The 20,680-nt window shown below is 44.1% G+C and overlaps 1 protein-coding gene across 9 annotated transcripts in view; it reads right to left on the bottom strand.

Moving 5' to 3' along the window:
* The window catches only part of nf1 (neurofibromin 1), a 325,252-nt gene that overhangs the window by 48,596 nt on the left and 255,976 nt on the right, over positions 1 to 20,680 (bottom strand). For all 9 annotated transcript variants that reach the window (XM_033045689.1, XM_033045685.1, XM_033045690.1 and 6 more), the window contains 6 exons: positions 17,803 to 18,235; positions 15,457 to 15,797; positions 9,052 to 9,254; positions 5,765 to 5,958; positions 4,380 to 4,520; positions 2,690 to 2,969 (listed from right to left, as the gene is read on the bottom strand). In XM_033045689.1, coding sequence (XP_032901580.1) covers positions 2,690 to 2,969; positions 4,380 to 4,520; positions 5,765 to 5,958; positions 9,052 to 9,254; positions 15,457 to 15,797; positions 17,803 to 18,235 — 1,592 coding nt within the window. The remainder of the gene's footprint in view (positions 1 to 2,689; positions 2,970 to 4,379; positions 4,521 to 5,764; positions 5,959 to 9,051; positions 9,255 to 15,456; positions 15,798 to 17,802; positions 18,236 to 20,680) is intronic.

Below are 20,680 nucleotides of genomic sequence, written 5' to 3'. Positions count from 1 at the left end.
ACATCATATTCCGCCTGGGTTGCTTGCGTCCGGATGGCATGAACATTGAATTCTCCCAATTTTGCTAGCCCTTGCTGTCTCCTCCCCTTTTCCTTAACCCTCGAGCTGTCTCCTCCCATCCCCATGCCCTCGGGCTCCTCCTCCTCCCTTTTTCCTTCCTTCTCCCCCCCACCCCCCATCAGTCTGAAGAAGGGTTTCGGCCCGAAACGTCACCCATTTCCTTCGCTCCATAGATGCTGCTGCACCCGCTGAGTTTCTCCAGCATTTTTGTGTACCTTCCTCAAAACAAATGTTCCAATTCGATATTGCCTTAAATATTCTCAGTTTCTAAACAGATTTAGGAACAACCGACGCAAGTAGCAGAGCTATGCTCGTTTCAGTTGCAATGTACCAACAGCCGTTTGTTTCAATATTGCGTTTTGTAATATTGTGAGGGAACTTTTCCAGATCAGTCAACCTTGGCCTTCAGATTAAAAAGCTTGCATTTATTAATTACCTTCAATTAAAAAAAACAATCTTCTCAGAAGCTTAAGTGGAAAAAAAGAATGCAGTGAGATAGTGTATCATCAAAGCCTTCAAGAGATGAGGTTTAAAAGGTCTCAAAATAGGAAGTGGAGAGATAGTCATCTTGGGAGCAGCCCGGAAAAAGAGGGTGTAGTCCCTGTGACAGTAAACAAGATCATGTGAAATTGCAGTCTATCAGGGCTGCCAACTCCCACGCTTTGAGTGTGAGACTCACGCATTTCGACAAATTTTCACGCTCTCATGCTGGTCACAAATTTCTCATGCTCTGTCGTGAGAAATTCTGTGATCAACGAGAATTTCAAAACTCATATCAACTGCATGGGCCGCGGGTGTTGGAGAGCCGGGGCGGAGGGAGAGATGGAAGCAGCAGCGGGGGCAGATGCGGATGGGGAGCGGCGGCTGGCGAGTGTTTTCGGGGCTGGCGAGTGTTTGCCGGGCTGGCGAGTCGCTCGCTGCAGCTCCGGCCATGGAGCAGCCTCAGTGCAAGAGTCCTGGGCTGTCAGAGGCATCGGATGATATCTAGAACTCACTGCCCGAGGTGGTGGTGGAGTCGGATACAAGCACAATAGTTTTGAATTGATTGAATTGGAAGATACAGCATGGAAATAGAGTCCATCGAGTCCACGCCAACCACTTCACGCTGCTCAGCAGGGCCACCAGCATAATCAAGGACCAGTCTCACCCTGGTCATTCCTTCTTCTCCCTCTACCATCAGGCAAGAGGTACAGAAGTATGAAAACGCACATCTCGTAATTCAGTTTCTTCTCAGTTGTTGTCAGACAACGGAACCATCCTATCACCAACTAGAGAGCGGTCCTGAGTACTATGTACCTCACTGGAGACCCTTGGACTATCTTTAACTGGACTTTATCCTGCACTAAATGTTATTCCCTTTATCATGTAGCTGTACACTGTGGATGGCTTAATTGTAATCATGTATAGTCTTTCTGCTGACTGGTAAGCACACAACAAAAGCTTTTCACTCTACCTTGGTACACATGACAATAAACTAAACTAAACTAGTTCCATGTTGACCTATTCCCTATATGTTAAGGGCAATTTACAGAGACCAATTAACCTTCAAATCCACTCGTCTTTGAGATGTGGGAGGAAACCGGAGCAGCCAGAGGAAACACATGCAGTCACAGGGAGAATGTGTAAACTCCATACAGACAGCACCTGAGGTCAGGATCTAACCCGGGTCTCTGGCGGTGAGAGGCAGCAGCTCTCCCAGCTGTGGCACCTCCCCTAAAGCAGCTAAGAGACATTTAGACAGGCACTTACATAGAAAAGGCCTATAAGGGTACAGACCCAATGCAGATGCATTGCAGAAAGGTCAGTATAAACATGCTGGGCCAAAGAGCCCATTTAAGTGCTATACAGTTCTATTTCTAAGAAAGGATATTAATAATCAAAGGAAGTGGATCCAAACCCATAGGAACTGGGAGATAATACTAGCCACCACTTCTACATCACTGAACTGAAGAGAGAGCTAGATAGGGCTCTTAAAAATAGCGGAGTCAGGGGATATGGGGAGAAGGCAGGAACAGGGTACTAATTGGGGATGATCAGCCATGATCACATTGAATGGTGGTGCTGGTTCGAAGGGCCAAATAGCCTACTCCGGCACCTATTGTCTATTGTATATTGTCTATTGAACTGATGGGTCAAAGTAGCATAAAGAGGACAAGAGTTGCTGAAAAAAAAATCAATGGAAGATAATCATAAGAAAGCTTCTGGTAGAGAGGATAAGGGTGGACAATGCACAATGGTCAGTTTTTAATTGCGGTTGGGATGTTTCAATGCTGTTGCATTTACTGCAGTCTGACCATTTCATGCAGGGTCTCACTGGATGCCTTAAGATTTTAACTAGCATCAGATGTGTTGTTAAATACAGGCATTTGACTGGAGAGGCAGTGAAAAAAGCAGGAAGTGCAATTGCTTGGAAAGGAAGATTCTGCAAAAAAAAAAAACTATTGCTCAAACTCCCTCTACTATCATAAACTGATTTCCGAACATTTTTGCTTTGCAATAAGAATATTTCACATGCAGCGGGAAGGAAAACAGTCTGGTGAAATATTCAATAAAAATTGCAAAGCAGCATTAAAAAAAAAACGGCATATTTTCTCACATTAAGACAAAAGGTCAGATCTCCTGAGCTTACCGCTAAAATTAAGCTGGGAACAAGTGCAGAGAGAATGAATAATGTTGATGACTAAACCGTGGGTGGAAGCCCTGAGAGACAGAGGGCCCGTGGCTACCAGCAGAGTGACCACGTGGAAGAGGTAAGGGAGATGTGCAGCCACATCCAGGGAATTGTTGAAGGACAACATCAGCATGTAGCGAGCCAGGATGGCAATGTCGTCCCACATCAGGTGCTGCTCGAGGGTTGGAGTTGGAGACAGGCAGGTCTTATCAATTATTTTGCACATCCTTCCAATCACCTGCAAGAGAAAAACAAGGCAACTTGGGTCATCAGTTGCACAAGCTGAGCACATTATTGCACTGATTGGAACAAGTTAAACCGCAAGGTGCTAACGGCAAGATGGTGATCGTCATCAGGCTGCCTCAGTGTTGCCATAAATAGCGCAGGAAAAGCTTCAACATTTACATCAAACTCTTTCTTTTAAACCAACTCTTTTTTTATTATTAGAGTTTAGAGTTTTAGAATTTAGAGATACGGTGTGGAAACAGGCCCTTCGGCCCACACTATCCTGTGTTCTATCCTGCACACTGGGGACAATTTTCAGAAGCCAATCTAATCTCAAACCTGCAAATTCTTCCTCGCATTTGGCTGAAGTGATTTTGTCATTCCACGGTGTGAATTCTCTGGTCGGTAGAGGAATTAATTATTTTACGTAAATAGTCTTTTGTTAAGTTTGACCTGAGGTAGTGGCTATCAGCTGACTATTAGAAAATCGAGAGCGAGAGTCCGTGCATGTAGATGTGATCATGTTCCAGTGAAGGCTTGGAGGTTAATGCAAAAATAAAGTCTGGCCCTTTTGCCCTTTGAGTCTAATGATGCCTGCACTGCAACTGCTGCACTAATTTGAAAACATAGCACAGTTCAGCACATGCCCTTCGGCCCACAATGCCTGTACCGAAGATAAAGCAAAGTTAAACTAATCTCATCTGATCCATGTTCTTCAATTCCCTGCATATCCACATGCCTATCTAAAAGCCTCAAAAATACCACTATCGCATCGGCCTCCACCACCACTCCTGGTTGTGCGTTCCAGGCACTCCCCCCTCGTTGGGATAAAAACTTGCCCGCACATCACCTTTCAACTCTCTCCCACCCCACCCTTCCCTGCCACCTCCCCCAACCTTAAAGGTAAGCTCTCTAATCTTTGATATTTAAACCCTGGGAAAAAGGTTCCGACTGTCTGCCCTATCTACACCTCACATGAATTTATGTACTTCACACCCGCCGACGCTGCAGAGAAAACACTCAAGCTTTGTCTAATCTCTCTTTACAGCTAGTGATTTATAATCCAGGCATCTTTCTGGTATAGACTGAGATCCGCCAGCACAGAGCCGGGGTCAAATGCTTGACCGCATGTTTGCTTCTTATTTTTTCCCTTCACTCACAGTCTATTTGGACACGAGATACTGCAGATGTTGGAATCTGGAGCAAAAAACAAACTGCTGGAGGAACTCAATGGATCAAGCAACAATCATGGAGAAAAGAAACGGTAACATTTCGAGTCCTGACTCAGAATGTCAACCGTTTGTTTTGCTTCCGTAGATGCTGCTTGACCTGTTGAGTTCCTCCAGCTCTCTGGTTCTTATTTTGGTGTCTGCATAACAGTAAAATTATCAAGAGAGTAAATTAATCCAATCTTGCTCGATACCTTGCTTGAAACGAGTTTCACATTTCCTGATGCAAGGGCTACTGCAGTATCTGCCATCACCTCTGCTTTAATCGAGCCCAAACCGCCCGTAGCACTTGTCTTTATGAAACTATCGAGAACAACATCAAGCAGGTCTGTGATCTACAGAAAAAAAGAGATAAGACAAAACACATCAAAACAAAAATAAAAACAAGCTGCCTCAAAACAAACCCAGGTACATTTCCAAAAGACTTTTAGTAGGTTGTCAAGTCAAATCAGGCCATGGAGGAACAGGCTATTGTAATTACAAATATCAAGTTACAAATCAAAGGGCAATGCAATGTTTATGTGGTAAAGTTTCAACCCTGGTTTAAAAAATCTTCAATAATATGGTGACACAAGGAACAGCAGACACTGGTTGACATTGGAAAGACAAGAAGTGTCTCAAAAAGTAACTCAGTGGGTCAGGCAGCATCTCTGGAGAACATGTACAGAAGATGTTACATGTCAGATGAAGTTTCCCGATCAGAAACGTCACCTATCCATTTCCCCCAGCGATGCTGCCTGACTCGCTGAGTTACTCCAGCACTCTGTGTCTTATCATCAATACAAAGATTTTGCAAAGTTGAAATAATGGTCAATAAGATTTGGCCTCCAAATAACTCCAGATAACATGGTTGAATATTATTATGGATTTCTTTATTTTGTGCTTCCTTTCTTTCCCTGATTTATCCTGTGTTTCACATGCAGAGGACTTGATCCTTGCAAATAGATTATAATAATAATAATGGATGGGATTTATATAGCGCCTTTCTAATACTCAAGGCGCTTTACATCGCATTATTCATTCACTCCTCAGTCACACTCGGTGGTGGTAAGCTACTTCTGTAGCCACAGCTGCCCTGGGGCAGACTGACGGAAGCGTGGCTGCCAATCTGCGCCTACGGCCCCTCCGACCACCACCAATCACTCACACACATTCACACACAGGCAAAGGTGGGTGAAGTGTCTTGCCCAAGGACACAACGACAGTATGCACTCCAAGCGGGATTCGAACCGGCTACCTTCCGATTGCCAGCTGAACACTTAGCCCATTGTGCCATCTGTCGTCCCATATGGAGAATAGAGGCTGGTTATGGACTGACTGGTGCCTTGATTCAAAAGTTATGATTGTTATTTTCATAGGAGATCAACAGCCAAACTGCATTTCCAACATGTCGCCAGATTGGGGTGGGAAGAGAGGAACGGTCAGAAGCTTTGCATCACCCTGAAACTGCTGAGAACAGGGATGCAAGATCCACCATTTTATTACTGGAGTTGCGATATTTACTGCTGCCTTAAAAATAGTCCGATTATACTGTGAACGAGTGAACTTGGTGGTATTTCCGAAGAATTGCAAATGTTACCTGACCAAGGCTGCCCCAGATTTTTGCTTGGATGGAAGGATACATTTGTTTCTCATTGATCGTCATAGTGATCAGCTTATCCAGGATGGCAGTAACCCGTTGACGTTTGGCATCATCATTGTGCTTACAGAAGCGAACTAAGTTCAACAACCAGGGAGTCATGTATTCCAGACAAAGATGCTTCAATTCAATACCTGCAACAAAAAGAGCCGGTTAAATTCAGAAACCATTACATTCCAATCATTTCCTTCATACAAAAGATGACATCTCATTCTGCGTTTAGTAGCAGTAGATTCTGTTTTAGAGATACAGCGTTGAAACAGGCTCTTCGGGCCCACCGGGTCCATGCCAATCACTGATCACCAGTGCACTAGTTCTATGTTGGATGGATGGATTTAAGCGAGAGTTAGATTGAGCTCCAGGGGCTAGTGGAGTCAAGGGATATGGGGAGAAGGCAGGTACGGGTTATTAATAGGGGACGAACAGCCATGATCACAATGAATGGCAGTGCTGGCTCGAAGGGCCGAATGGCCTCCTCCTGCACCTATTTTCTATGTTCTATGTTGTCCCACTTTCGCATCCTACACACCAGGGGCAATTCACAGAGGCCAATTAACCTACAAACCTGCGCGTCTTTGAAACCAGAGCACCCAGAGAAAACCTATGCGCTCATAAGGAGAATGTACAAACTCAAGCACCCATGGTCTGGATCGGATCTGGTCTCTGGTGCTGTGAGGCAGCAATGCTGCAACTCTGCCACTGCATCACTGTGCCACAGGAAAGATTTATGCACCTTATTATTGGTTCACATGTAATTTCAGATGATAATCCCTTCAATTGTAATTCCTGCACCAGATGATAATCCTAGAGGAGATTCTGAGGAATAAGATACATTATACATTTTAACCTTCTGAACCTTCTGAATTTTGTAGTCGGCAGGGCAGTACTCTGCATATCGCCAACTTGGACAATTTTACTTTTTTATCAAGCCAATTAACCTACAAACCTGTATGTCTTTGGTGTGGGAGGAAACCGAAGATCTCGGAGAAAACCCACGCAGGTCATGGGGAGAACGTTCAAACTCCATACAGACAGCACCCGTAGTCGGGATCGAACCCGGGTCTCCGGCGCTGCATTTTGGCGTAAGGCAGCAACTCTACCGCTGTGCCACCGTGACTTGGGTAGGCAGGGGCTGATGAGGGATAGTCAGCATGGTTTTGTATGCAGGAGACCATGTCTTATGAATCCGATTGAGTTTTTTGAAGTAAACAAAAAGGTTTTAGAGGGTAAAGCTGTAGATGTTGTCTGTATGGACAGCAAGGCGTTTGAGAAGGTTCTGCAAGGTAGGCTGCTCTGGAAGGTTAGATCGCATGAGATCCAGGGTGGGCTAGCCGACTGGATAGAGAATTGGCTTCAGGGAAGGAAGCAGAGGGTGATTGTGGAAGATGGTTTTTCAGACTGGAGGCCTGTGGCAAGTGGGGCGCGTCGGGGATCAGTGCTGAGCCAATATCGACAATATTGTCCATATTGCCCATTGCTATTTGTAGTTTACATCAACAAAGTGGATGAGAATGAGGAGGCCTGATTAGCAATTTTGCAGATGACACTAAAGTGGGTGGTTTGTGGAAAGCAAAGATGTTTTCGTCACCCTGCTATGGGAAGGATGTTGTGAAGCTGGAAAGAGTGCAGAGAAGATTTACAAAGGTGTTACATAGAAACATAGAAACATAGAAATTAGGTGCAGGAGTAGGCCATTCGGCCCTTCGAGCCTGCACCGCCATTCAATATGATCATGGCTGATCATCCAACTCAGTATCCCGTACCTGCCTTCTCTCCATACCCTCTGATCCCCTTAGCCACAAGGGCCACATCTAACTCCCTCTTAAATATAGTCAATGAACTGGCCTCGACTACCCTCTGTGGCAGGGAGTTCCAGAGATTCACCACTCTCTGTGTGAAAAAAGTTCTTCTCATCTCGGTTTTAAAGGATTTCCCCCTTATCCTTAAGCTGTGACCCCTTGTCCTGGACTTTCCCAACATCGGGAGCAATCCTCCTGCATCTAGCCTGTCCAACCCCTTAAGAATTTTGTAAGTTTCTATAAGATCCCCTCTCAATCTCCTAAATTCTAGAGAGTATAAACCAAGTCTATCCAGTCTTTCTTCATAAGACAGTCCTGACATCCCAGGAATCAGTCTGGTGAACCTTCTCTGCACTCCCTCTATGGCAATAATGTCCTTCCTCAGATTTGGAGACCAAACTGTACGCAATACTCCAGGTGTGGTCTCACCAAGACCCTGTACAACTGCAGTAGAACCTCCCTGCTCCTATACTCAAATCCTTTTGCTATGAAAGCTAACATACCATTCGCTTTCTTCACTGCCTGCTGCACCTGCATGCCCACTTTCAATGACTGGTGTACCATGACACCCAGGTCTCGCTGCATCTCCCCTTTTCCTAGTCGGCCACCATTTAGATAATAGGATAGGACTTGAGGACATGAGCTGTAAGGTGTTGGTGTTGGTGTTGATAGGACTTGAGGACATGAGCTGTAAGGAGATGTTGTGCAGACTGAGACTTTATTCCTTGAAATGCAGGAGGCCAAGGAGTGATCTTATCAAGGTGTATAAGATCGTGAGGGGAAATATATTAGGATAAATGCACAGAATGTTCACACAGAGTATTGGAATCAAGAATCAGAGGACATAGGTTTAAGAAAGAGGAACAATTTAACAGAAACCCGAAGGGCAATTTTTTCGCAGATGGTGGGGGTGGGTTTATGGAACAAGCTGCCAGAGCAGGAAGTTGAGGCAGGTGCTATAACAACATTTAAAAGATATTTGGACTGGTAGATGGATAGGAGAGGTTTAGAGGGATACGGGGCAAACTTGGGCAGGTGGAAATACCATGGACAGGACATCTTAGTTGGCACGGTCAAGTTGGGTCAAAGGGCTGTATGACTCACGTTACCATGTGGAAAAGGACATTGTTTTCATGCTCCAACCCTGCTTAATATTTCACAGAATGAAGCAAATCCCTGCACAGTTTGTAACCTTGCCCAACCCATGACTGATGGGAATTGCAACTTGGCAGCAAATTCAGAACAGGTCGTTCTCAAATGCATTTCGCAAAGCAATCAGTTGGGCAAATTGGTGAAAAGATAAAGGGGGAATTATTTCATGCAATCAAGTACCACAAGTGTGGCCTTCTGGTAGAAGACCGATGCCGAGCCCGCCCTTCCGCCACACTCGTTTTCAATATGGAGTCAATATCCAAAGCAAAAGCTTACTGGACTTGCTGAAGCCTGAGATGCATTCTTCAAGAAACTCCAGTGTCAGGTGGGGTTCATTTGCTGCCAATGTTTTACTGATGGAGACGATAAATAATGTGTTGTTTGCGGGGATGCAGAGTCCAGAGGTCTCCAGCAACTGCCCCTCAATTTTCAGATTGAAGGTGCATGTTAAGGCACACAGGAGATTATAGGCAGCAGATCTGAGGAAAAAGCAGAAACATTGATGTGAAATTAATAACTGTCCTAAAGGAAAATATTGTTTGCACACATCTCATTGATTGCAGCTATTTTTTCCCCTCAGTTGAGAATATTCTTTTACTGCTGTTCTCATTTCCGTCTATTTGAGAAATAAACATTACTTGAAATGGTGGGTTACGTCAGTGAAAATGACTAGCACTCTTATCTGATTCAATGTTTAAGAAGGAACTGCAGATGCTGGAAAATCGAAGGTAGACAAAAATGCTGGAGAAACGCAGCGGGTGAGGCAGCATCTATGCAGCGAAGGAAATAGGCAACGTTTTGGGTCGATCTGACAATGTCTTATCTGGCATTGTCCAAATAATAAGATCACTGCATGTGTCAAAACAAGTTTCTCATACTTCCAAGCACTAACTCACAACTGTTAAAATAAATAAGGTAATTTTACCTCAAACTATTTTAACAATGTTCACTCCTTAATCAAGCACTTGGAGTAACTGGTAAGTAGAGGGAACATCGACAGACTCTACTGGGATTTTTTTCTTTCCCTGAACAAAATGGTTTCCATTTCTTTCTTCTTAACCATTTTTCACTGTATGAATACTTGAATCATCACCAACAATTGTTCCATGTGGCTATATTGCACCCCCCCCTCCCCCATTGCACACATTATTGGACTTTTAGGTACCTTCAAAGCCCACAGAAACAGCTTAATTCCCAGAGCTATAGCGGCTCTGAACCGGCCCTGCTGAGTGCCCCCCATCCCACCTGGACTGTCTCCCTCAGATGGTCACGTGGCAGTTTTTTTTTTTTGTGTTTTTTTTGACATCGGTTGGAAGCTGCATACCAAATCTCGTTGCACTGATGTGCAATGACAATAAAATACATTATTCTTATTATTATTATTAGAATAGGCAAAAGGAATGGTTGGATAGCACTGTACTCATTATTGCTCTCCCTTCCTGTGTAAGTGACGGGAAGAATTTCATAATGAGTTGGGCTATCCAATTCTTGTTAACTCTGACAAAGCATGATAATTAAACCAGCCAAGACTTTCAGATACAATCTCATATTTGACAGATAGACAGAACAACATGCAACCAGAAAGATGCAGAGTTTCAGAATACGTTGTACACTTGTTGGGAATCAACCAGGATGTCCTTTACTGTTTCCCATCTTCAGAAGAGTCAGGTTCATAGCTCCCTGTTTGGGGTATTCACCCTTGCTGGTTCTGCTGAGTAATGCTGTGAATGCATATCAGTTAGTTGACTCCAATTCAACTGATACCTAATTACATCAACTCATACACTGGTTGCGTAAAACACACCTTTACGCATAAGTACTAAGCTGAAAATCAGAAACTGATCAATCATCTCAAAACTACCTGATCAACACAAGAGCAACATTGAAAAACGGATGTAACATTATTGCAGGAAGACATTGGATTGTTTCATTAAAGTGAGGATATCAATTATTCATTCATCACTTGCTCAGAAATAAACTTTTAGAAATTTATTCCAAAAGGGAGGAGAAATTGCATTGCGAAGAATATTATTATTTTTCAGGTGGTTTGCATAGATGCAACACATAGTCTCTTTTCATTCTTCAGAGATCCAATTTTGTCCCAATACCCAACAATCTTGTAACACACGTCACTTTTTATTATTAATTCACATTGCCTGCATCTTTCTCCTCATTTCCCAGTGCACTTTCCTTTCCCTTAATATAACCATATAACCATATAACAATTACAGCACGGAAACAGGCCATCTCGACCCCTCTAGTCCGTGCCGAACACATAATCTCCCCTAGTCCCATATACCTGCGCTCAGACCATAACCCTCCATTCCTTTCCCATCCATATAACTATCCAATTTATTTTTAAATGATAAAAACTAACCTGCCTCCACCACCTTCACTGGAAGCTCATTCCACACAGCTACCACTCTCTGAGTAAAGAAGTTCCCCCTCATGTTACCCCTAAACTTCAGTCCCTTAATTCTCAAGTCATCTGCACTGGCATCATCCAATTCATTTCCTCTTGTTTTCACTCAAATATTCACTTATGGGCACTTATGGGATAAGAATGGGCATTCTTATCTTTGAACAAGCACTGCAATCTCTCCAAGGAATATTGTTGTGTTTCATAAGTTCATGTCATAAGTACGTCATTCGGCCCATCGAGTCTACTCCACTGTTCATTCATGGCTGATCCATCTTTCCTCTCAACCCAATTCTTCACCACCCTATGACTAAAGAAATTCTACCTCATCTCCTTTCCAAAGGTACGTCTTTTCATTCTGAGGCTATGCCCTCTGGTTCAAAACTCTTCCACTAGTGGAAACATCCTCTCCACATCTACTCTATCTAAGGCCTTTCACTATTCGGTAAGTTTCAGTGAGGTCTCCCCTCATCCTTCTAAACTCCAGCAAGTACAGGCCCAGTACGGTCAAACGCTCATCATACCCAATCACTCTTGTAAACGTCCTCTGGGCCCTCTCCAATGCCAGCACATCCTTCCTCAGATATGGTGCCAAAAACTGCTCACAATACTCAAAATATGGTCTGATCAGTGCCTAAAAAACCTCAGCATTACATCCTTGTTCATCCAAAAAATGAAAAACAGATAATCAATGTGTCATGGCTGACTATAATAAAAGAAGATAAACCATATTAATAATATCTCAGAGCAAACATTGGATGTATTCTGTGTTACATTTACTACATGTGTATTCGATGCAATTCAAAATGCCTTTTGTTTTGTTTTGTTGATGCCATCTCAGAATGTACCATCAACCATCTCTCATGGTGGTTCAGATGGATGGGGGATAATTGTTTTACCAGTTTAGTGACACCTGAGATCATGCAACATTAAATCTGTTCCAGTCTCACCAATTGGGTTGGGAGATTGCCACCTTCACGTGGTCCGCCCTGCTTCGACAATTGCAATCAACCCGGCGAGCACAATCAAATAAGATCAAATAGAACAAGTTGTCCGACAACTTTAGGCTGTGCATGCTATACTCAAGAAGAAGAAGCCATCAACTGAGAGGTTGACTCTGAACTAATCATGCCTTCCTTTCTTTCTACGTGGCACTGTGTTTAACAAAGATATTTAAAAAAATTCTAACATTAGATTTAGATTAGATTAGATTTGTTTATTGTCATTCAGACCTTTCGGTCTGAACGAAATTAAGAATACTTGACCCAAGTCAATGTTCAAACAAAGAATTTAACTTATAGTAACTCTCTGGACATTGCAATACATCTAATACAGTATTTTTATAACGTAGAAATTACTTGTATTGATGCTAATGTTAAATGATTAAAAATTGAAACCTCAACCTTCCCCTTTTGGGTGGCAGAGGCACAGCTGGTTGAGCCGCTGCCTCTCAGCGCCAGCCACACGGTTCGATCCTGACCCTGGGTGCTGTGTGGAGTTTGCACTCCCGCTTTGAGACCATGTCCCACCTCCAGTTTAAATTCCATTTGGAATATTTTGGAGGATCAAGAAACCAAGAACCAAGATGTGTTTTTCCTTCGGATACTTTGGTTTCCTTCAAATTCCCAAAGGCCCACAAGGGTTGTCGGTTCATTAGCCTCTGTTAATTGAACCCGAGTGAAAAGGGAGTAGATGCGAAAGTGGGTAGCATAGAACTGGTGTGAACAGCTGATTGATGGTCGGTGTGGACTGGGTGGGCCGAAGGGCCTGTTTTCCCATGCTCTATTGGTAAATTAAACTGGTTGCTTCAAGATTTAATGGGCAATTATGGGAGCAGGTGAAACTTACAAACTTCTCATTTCCTAAGGATGTTACGCAAGAACTGTGCGGCTTTCACATCTGTTTCTGGCAGGAATGACAGATGCGGTCAAAGAAAAGAAAAAAAAAAAAACCATACAGAAATTCACATCAGAATTAGAATTTTTAAAGAAGGAACTGCAGATGCTGGAAAATCGAAGATAGACAAAAATGTTGGAGAAACTCAGAGGGTGAGGCAGCATCTATGGAGTGAAGGAAATAACGTTTCGGGTCGAGACCCGAAACGTAGCCTATTTCCTTCGTTCCATAGATGCTGCCTCACCTGCTGAGTTTCTCCAGCATTTTTGTCTACCTCAGAATTTGAATTTAGTATTTTCATATACTTTGGGGGGGGGGGGGGGGTGGGAGGGATTCCAACTATACTGAAATCTGCACCTCTTGTACTTTTAGTTTATTCTCTCACAGTATGAAGGGATCATTGTTAAAGGCAGCATTTACATTATTGTGGCCCTCGAGCAGTGTTTTAATATGTGGTTTGCAGCGCCAGTTTTTATTTGGCATCAAATCATCACGTGGGTTTCAATTTAATTGCTCCAATGCAAATCTCATTGCTAACAATAGTTTTTGGTAAATTCCAGGTTTGCTTAATGTTAACTGAATTTTGGCTCGTTAACTACCGTAGATGACTATCTCAGGATCTTGAGCAGAGGTCTCCAAACTTTGGCCCGCGGGCCACATCCGGCCTGCCGCAAAAATTTATCCGTCCCGCAGCAAGCTCAGGGCAGGACGGAGCGTGTGTCAGTTAGGAGTCGAGGCAATTCAAGTCGGGGAGCGCGGCGGCCCGGAACAGCTCTTAGTGTTGTTACCTAGCGACATGATCGTGGAATTGACCAATTTTAAATAATTTCTACTAACACTCCTCTCCCCCATTGCCCCGTTCCTCCACTCCAGTTGTTTAACCAGTTCCACAGTGCTCCACAATGTATTCCTCTTGAGATCATACCCCTGTCAACAATGGGCCTACCAGGGCACCTGCCTGCCTGGGGTCATTTGTTGCCTGCCTTGTTTGGGCCTGGCCTTTTTTCGCCTCTAGCCCCCTCCCCCACCCCTACTTTCAGTCTGAAGAAAGATTCTGACCCGAAACGTCACCCATCTCTTTGCTCCAGAGATGCTGCCTGACATGCGGAGTTACTTCAGCACTTTGTGTCTATCTTTGGAATAGACCAGCATCTGCAGTTCTTTGTTTCTGCAGCTTCCTCACTGCTGTTATCAGACTATTGAATAACCAACCTCATTGTAGCTATTGCACTTAAAAACAATATCTGCACTCTGCAGTTGTAGCACTATATTTTGCACTGTTACATTTTTCACATTGCATTGTAGCATTTATGTATGGTTTGATTATACTATGATTCACCTGGACAGCATGCAAACTAATCTTTTCACCGTGTACAAGACAAGAACACACCTTTACCAATAGCATGGAGTCAAAGAGTGATGCAGTGTGGAAACAAGCCCTTCGGCTCAACTTGCTCACATCGGCCAACATGTCCCAGCTACACTAGTCCCACTTGCCCGTGTTTGGCCCATATCCCTCCAAACCTGTCCTATCCATGTACTTGTCTAACTGTTTCTTAAATGTCGGGCTAGTCCCTGCCTCAACTACCTCCTCTGGCACCTTGTTCCATACACCCACCACCCTTTGTGTGAAAAAGTTACCCTTCAAATTCCTATTAAATCTTTTCCCCTTCACCTTAAACCAATGTCCTCTGGTCCACAATTCACCTACTCTGGGCAAGAGGCTCTGTGCATCTACCTGATCTATTCCTCTCATGGTTTTATACACCTCTATAAGATCACTCCCCTTCCTTCTGCACTCCAAGGAATCCCGGCCTATGCAACCAGACCTCTAGTCCTGGCAACATCCTCGCAAAACTTATCTGTACCCTTTCCAGCTTGACAGCATCTTTCCTATAATGTGGTGGCCAGAACCGAACACAATACTCTAAATGTGGCCACACCAACGTCAATATACAACTGCAACATGACCTCCCAACTTCTATACTCAATACTATGACTGATGAAGGCCAATGTGTCAAAATGTCTGACAATGGGGCTGCAAAAGAACTGACTCTTGACCACCAGAAGCTGAAGGAGGCAACACTCAGCCTCTCTACATGCTGTTGATGAAAATTCCCAGCACTGCCCACTCACCACAGCCCACTGCCCCCTTCACTCAGATTCAATGAATCTTACTCGGATAAAAAAAAAAGAGACTTGATCAGAAAACATTTACATCAGTAAATAATAACTGTAGTGAAGAAGTAAGTTCACATTCACATCGTATGAAGTCTTTTCTTTCTGGGACTATGTAACCACACAGTGGAATTTTCAGTAAATCAGCAGTGTTACAAATCGGAGAATCCAAATGTGGGATAGCGTACCGTAAGCTTGGATCGGAGCTCCCAAGATTCAAAAGTGCTATGTTCAGCAATGTTCCTGGAACATCCTTTGGTCTTATTTTGGTGTGCTGCGGGATGGAGTCTGGCTGAGACAATTCCCAACGTGTCCTAATGTGGATGATAGATTGCACTATTGCCTCGCATTCTTGGTGCATGAATGTTAGCGGCGTGCCTTGATTGGCGATCGTCAACGTGAACTGGCTTTCGTCGACCAGGCAGATCTCCTCAATTTCCGAAGCGTAGTAAATGTCATTCAGAAACACGGACTGGCCAAGTACCCGGGTCCGCTCTGCCGATGTCACCTGGACTGCAGTGGATCCCACCTAATTTAGAAGGGAAAAGGTGGAGCCAAAATTCAGGATCATCAACAATGCAGATGGAAAATTATCAACACTGATTCGAAGCAGGATCATTTTTCAACAGCATAGTCCTTTTAAAGATACAGCGCAGAAACAGGACCTTCGGCCCACCGGATCTGCGCCGATCGGCGATCCCCGCACTCTAATACTATCCTACACACACGAGGGCCAATTTTACAATTTTACCCAAGCCAATTAAATGACAAACCTGTACATCTTCGGGGTGCGAGAGGAAACTGGAGCTCCCGGAGAAAACGCACGCAGGTCACGGGGAAAACACAAACTCTGTACAGACAGCACCCATGGTCAGGATGGCGCTGGAAGGCAGCAACTCTACCACTGCGCCACTGTGCCGTCCAGTGAAACAGTGTTTCGAGTATTGAACAAATACCATTTCATCAGGAGAAACAAATATTTTGAAGCAGAGTGGAATTCAATGTTCACAGTTGTAAAACCAAAGTAATTTGCTTATAATGGAACCATGTCTGCACTGCAGTATAGTTTTTAAATTCATCATGGGATGTAGAGAACATTAGCATTTACTGTCCATCCCTAATGTTTCCTAAGACAATTGAGTGAACCACTTTAGTTTAGTTCAGAGATGCAACGTGGAAACAGGCCCTTCGGCCTACTGTGTCTGTGCTGACTAGCAATTCCCGCACACATGCAAGTCCTAATTTGGCCAAACTGGGTAACAATTTCCCTCTCTCAAGTATATTTGTGAACCAAATCTTGGTAGCTTACTCAGAACTCAAAACGCACCCCAGAAACGATAGCGCAAATAGAATCAGTTGGTAATAGAGGTCTTTATTTGCCAACACTAGGAACTGCAGATGCTCTTGTACAGAAAAAGACTCTAAGTGCTGGAGTAACTCAAAATGTCTCTGGAGAACATGGATGGGTGACGTTTTGGGCTGATTGTAGTAGAGGAGGAGAAAGCTGGAGGGGTGATAGGGGCGGGACAAAGCCGGGCAAGTGATGGGACGATACAGGTGAAGGGGGTCTTTTGACTGGTAGATGGTTGGGCAAAGGCCAGAGATGAAAAGACAAAAAGTACAAAATAAGGAGATAAAGATAGAAAAGGTGAGGCTTTTTTAATGTCTGCTGAAACACTTGATAGTAAATCCTCCACATTTGTGAATCCTACTCATTCGTCCACTGTGGAAATCTGGCCGAGCCTCTATGAAAGATATCTGCTCGGGCTGTGTGTTGTTATGCTAGGAATCCGTGTGCAACGAACATAGCTATTGAGCGTGTTGCTATAGAGAAATCTCTGGACCAGGGAGAGCTGCGACTCATACAAAAAAAAGAGGGGGCGAACAACTTCCATCACATCCAAGCGGAGGTGATTAGATTGTGATCCTGGTGTGTGAACACATGGATCAACCACTGCCTGTCCCCGGCAATGGCTTGCACTCAACAAATGCTGTCTTGAACCCCTCTGCTTTGAGCAGCTGCACCATTTGCCAAGGTCCACCAACAGCAGTCCACACAAGCAGCCTCTCTTCACCTTCCTATGGGTGATTCATTGTTGCAGGAGTGTTGATGGAGGGACTGACTCTCTGTGCGTTCCTGGTACAGAATACTGCCCATATTGCCCTCCTCTTTTTCATCTCTCTTCCCTGTGCCCACCTGAATGCGCACCCTTTTCTTTCCATCCATTTCACCCAATACCCTTCCATCGATATTCCTTCCTCTGGCTTCACAATTTGTATAAAGTGCACATTGTCAGATCTTCCACCGCCCGCAGTCAAATTGCTGCGTCGAGGCGATGTTGAAGCCCCCGCCGGGCGATGGAAGATCCTGTGGCCGGTTTTAAGCCGCGCCGGTTGATGAAAGGCCCCGCGAATGGGCCTCTTCAAGTCCCACGATTCGGGCCGGACAAAGCTGCTGTTGCTGTTCTATACTTGTTGTGAAAGCCAGGACCAGTTTCTGCACATTTTAGACATCTGAAGGAATAGTTTCCTACCTTGATGGAGACCTTAGTGTCTTTATGAGCCAATTTTAGAGCATTGTGAAAGACCTTGAGATCCTCCTCCAGAGCTAGAGTGGCAGCAGGAAGCTTCTGATGATCTGGTTCAATGTGTTCCACAAGCTTACCAGGTGAATCAATGAAGATCAGTTTTTTGCTTCCCTTAAGTCCAGTCAGAAGCCGCTCATGATACTTTGTGTATTCCCGCACCCAAGAGTTGCAATTGTAGATGTAGACTGCAGCCACATTCTCGTAGGCAGCCCCGGGGAAAACCACGAACCACTTGGAGAGAAAATCCGTTTTGAAGCGATTGCTTGGTCCTGCGTGGGTAAGGTCCACGACAATCTCATATGGCTTGGCATAATATGGCTTCAGAGTTAGGAGGACGTGATAGATGAGCAAATCACCATTTATCTGTCCAGTTTTAAACCTGCATGAGGAAAATAAAAATGTGATTAATTCCTCACTGTGTTGAATAACATTTAATTAAACAAGAAAATCCATTGCCTTCAAAACGTATATACATCACACACACAAACTGAGCCTTTTAACTTTCAGGCAGACCAACAAGGTGTCACTCATTAAGATCTGGAAATGTCCAAAACCTTTCCTGCAACTTATCGTGAGGATGAGAAGGGGAGCTCAGGTGTGACTAAGTGCCTCTTTACTCATGAAGAGCAGCTGTGAGTGTCTTTCTCCATCGGCTGAGAATGGGAAGCAAGATTAAAAATAGAGCAAATCGTAGAGAAATAGAATCATACAACATGGAAACAGGTCCTTTGATCCAACTTGCCCATGCAAAAGTTAAAAACTGATGATCTTTTACTGGGTTTAATTACACAAGGCAGGTACATGTACAGATAAGAGGTACTAAAGCATATGAATGTAAATACTGTATACCTTTAAGAATATGTGGCTGAGGAGCTGGTGCAGGGGGCAGGGATTTAGATTCTTAGACCACTGGAATCTGTTTTGGGATAAGGGTGAATTGTACAAAAGGGACAGGTTGCACCTTGACAGGCGGGGGACCAGCATTCTGGCAGGCAGGTTTGTTACTGCCAAAGATGGTTACTGCTACACTGGTGGGTTTAAACTAGATAGTGGGGGGGGGGGACAAATTGGAAATACAAGGATGGAGTTAATGGGAAAGAGAGCATAGGAAAAGGTAAGAAAGACACCAGAATTAACGGGACAAAAGCTCACGAAGGGATGGGAGAGTATGGCCAAGTGAAATATGAATCGATGTGAAAGGCGAGGGGAGTAATGGATTAAAAGTATTATATATGAATGCGCAAAGTATAAGAAGTAAAGTAGATGAGCTTGAGGCTCAGTTGGAGATTGGTAGATATGACATTGTGGGGATTACAAAGACATGGCTGCAGGCAGATCGGGGCTGGGAACAGAATATTCAAGGTTATACGTCCTATAGAAAGGACAGTCGGGTGGGCAGAGGAGGTGGGGTAGCTCTGTTGGTGGGGGATGAAATTCAATGTCTTGCGAGGGGTGACACAGGGACTGACGATGTAGAGTTGCTGTGGATAGAATTGAGGAATTGTAAAGGTAAGAAGACACTCATGGGAGTTATCTATAGGCCCCCAAACAGTAGCCTGGATATAGGGTGAAAGTTGCAGCAGGAGTTAAAATTGGTATGTAACAAAGGTAATGCCACTGTGGTTATGGGAGATTTCAATATTCCGGTGGACTGAGAAAATCAGGTTGGTTCGGGAATCCATGAAAGGGAGTTTGTTGAGTGCCTCTGAGATGGATTCCTAGAGCAGCTTGTATTGGAGCCTGCCAGAGAGAAGGCAATTCTGGATTTAATGAATCAGATTTAATAAGGGAACTCAAGGTAATGGAACCGCTCGGAGGTAGTGACCATTATATGATAAATTTTAATCTGCAATTTGAGAGGGAGAAGGTTAAATCAGAAGTGTCGGTGTTGCAGTTCAACAAAGGGGACTATGAAAGCATGAGAGAGGAGCTGGCCAAGGTCGACTGGAAAAGGATCCTAGCAGGAATGACGGTGGAACAGCAATGGCAGGAATTTCTGGCTATAATCCAGAAGATGCAGGATCATTTCATTCCAAAGAGGAAGAAAGATTCTTCCCAGCTCTCCCAGAAGCCTACTGTCTCCGCCTCTTCCTTTCGATTTCCTGCCCCCTCCGGGCATTTTTGTCTACCTAAAGGGCCTGTCCAATTTGGCCGTCATTAGCGCGTCACGCAGATGGCGCGCGAAGATTTTGTACATCACAAAATCCTGCGAGTCCGCACGGCACTGCCTATGTCATCACGCAAATGATGTTGCGTAAATTAAGTGCAAATGACAGCCAAGTGGGACACGCCATTAAGATTCTAAGGGGAGTAAGAGGCAACCGTGGCTGACAAGGGAAGTTCGGGACGGTATAAAACTAAAAGAAAAGGCAAGCAGAATATGCGGGAAGCCAGAAGATTGGGACACTTTCAAAGGACATCAGAAGGTAACAAAAAGGGAAATACGGGGTGAAAAGATGAAATATGAAGGTAAGCTCGCCAAGAATATAAAGGATTGTAAAAACTTCTTTAGGTATGTTAAGAGATAACGATTAGAGACAAATGTGGGTCCCTTGAAGGCAGAAAGGTGAAATTATTATGGGGAACAAGGAAATGGCAGAAGTTGAACAGGTACTTTGGCCCTGTCTTCCCTAAGGAAGACACAAATAATCTCCCAGATGTACTAGAGGACAGAGGATGTAGGGAAACAGAGGAACTGAAAGAAATTTGCATTAGGTGAGAAATAGTGTTGGGTAGACTGATGGGATTGAAGGTTGACATATCCCCAGGGCCTGATGGTCTGCATCCCAGGGTACTCAAGGAGGTGGTTCTAGAATCGTGGACG

The sequence above is a fragment of the Amblyraja radiata genome, chromosome 28, assembly GCF_010909765.2.
Source record: "Amblyraja radiata isolate CabotCenter1 chromosome 28, sAmbRad1.1.pri, whole genome shotgun sequence".
Taxonomy (NCBI): domain Eukaryota; kingdom Metazoa; phylum Chordata; class Chondrichthyes; order Rajiformes; family Rajidae; genus Amblyraja; species Amblyraja radiata.
Note: the sequence above shows the minus strand (reverse complement) of the source record. Positions and strands in the feature narration are given on the sequence as shown.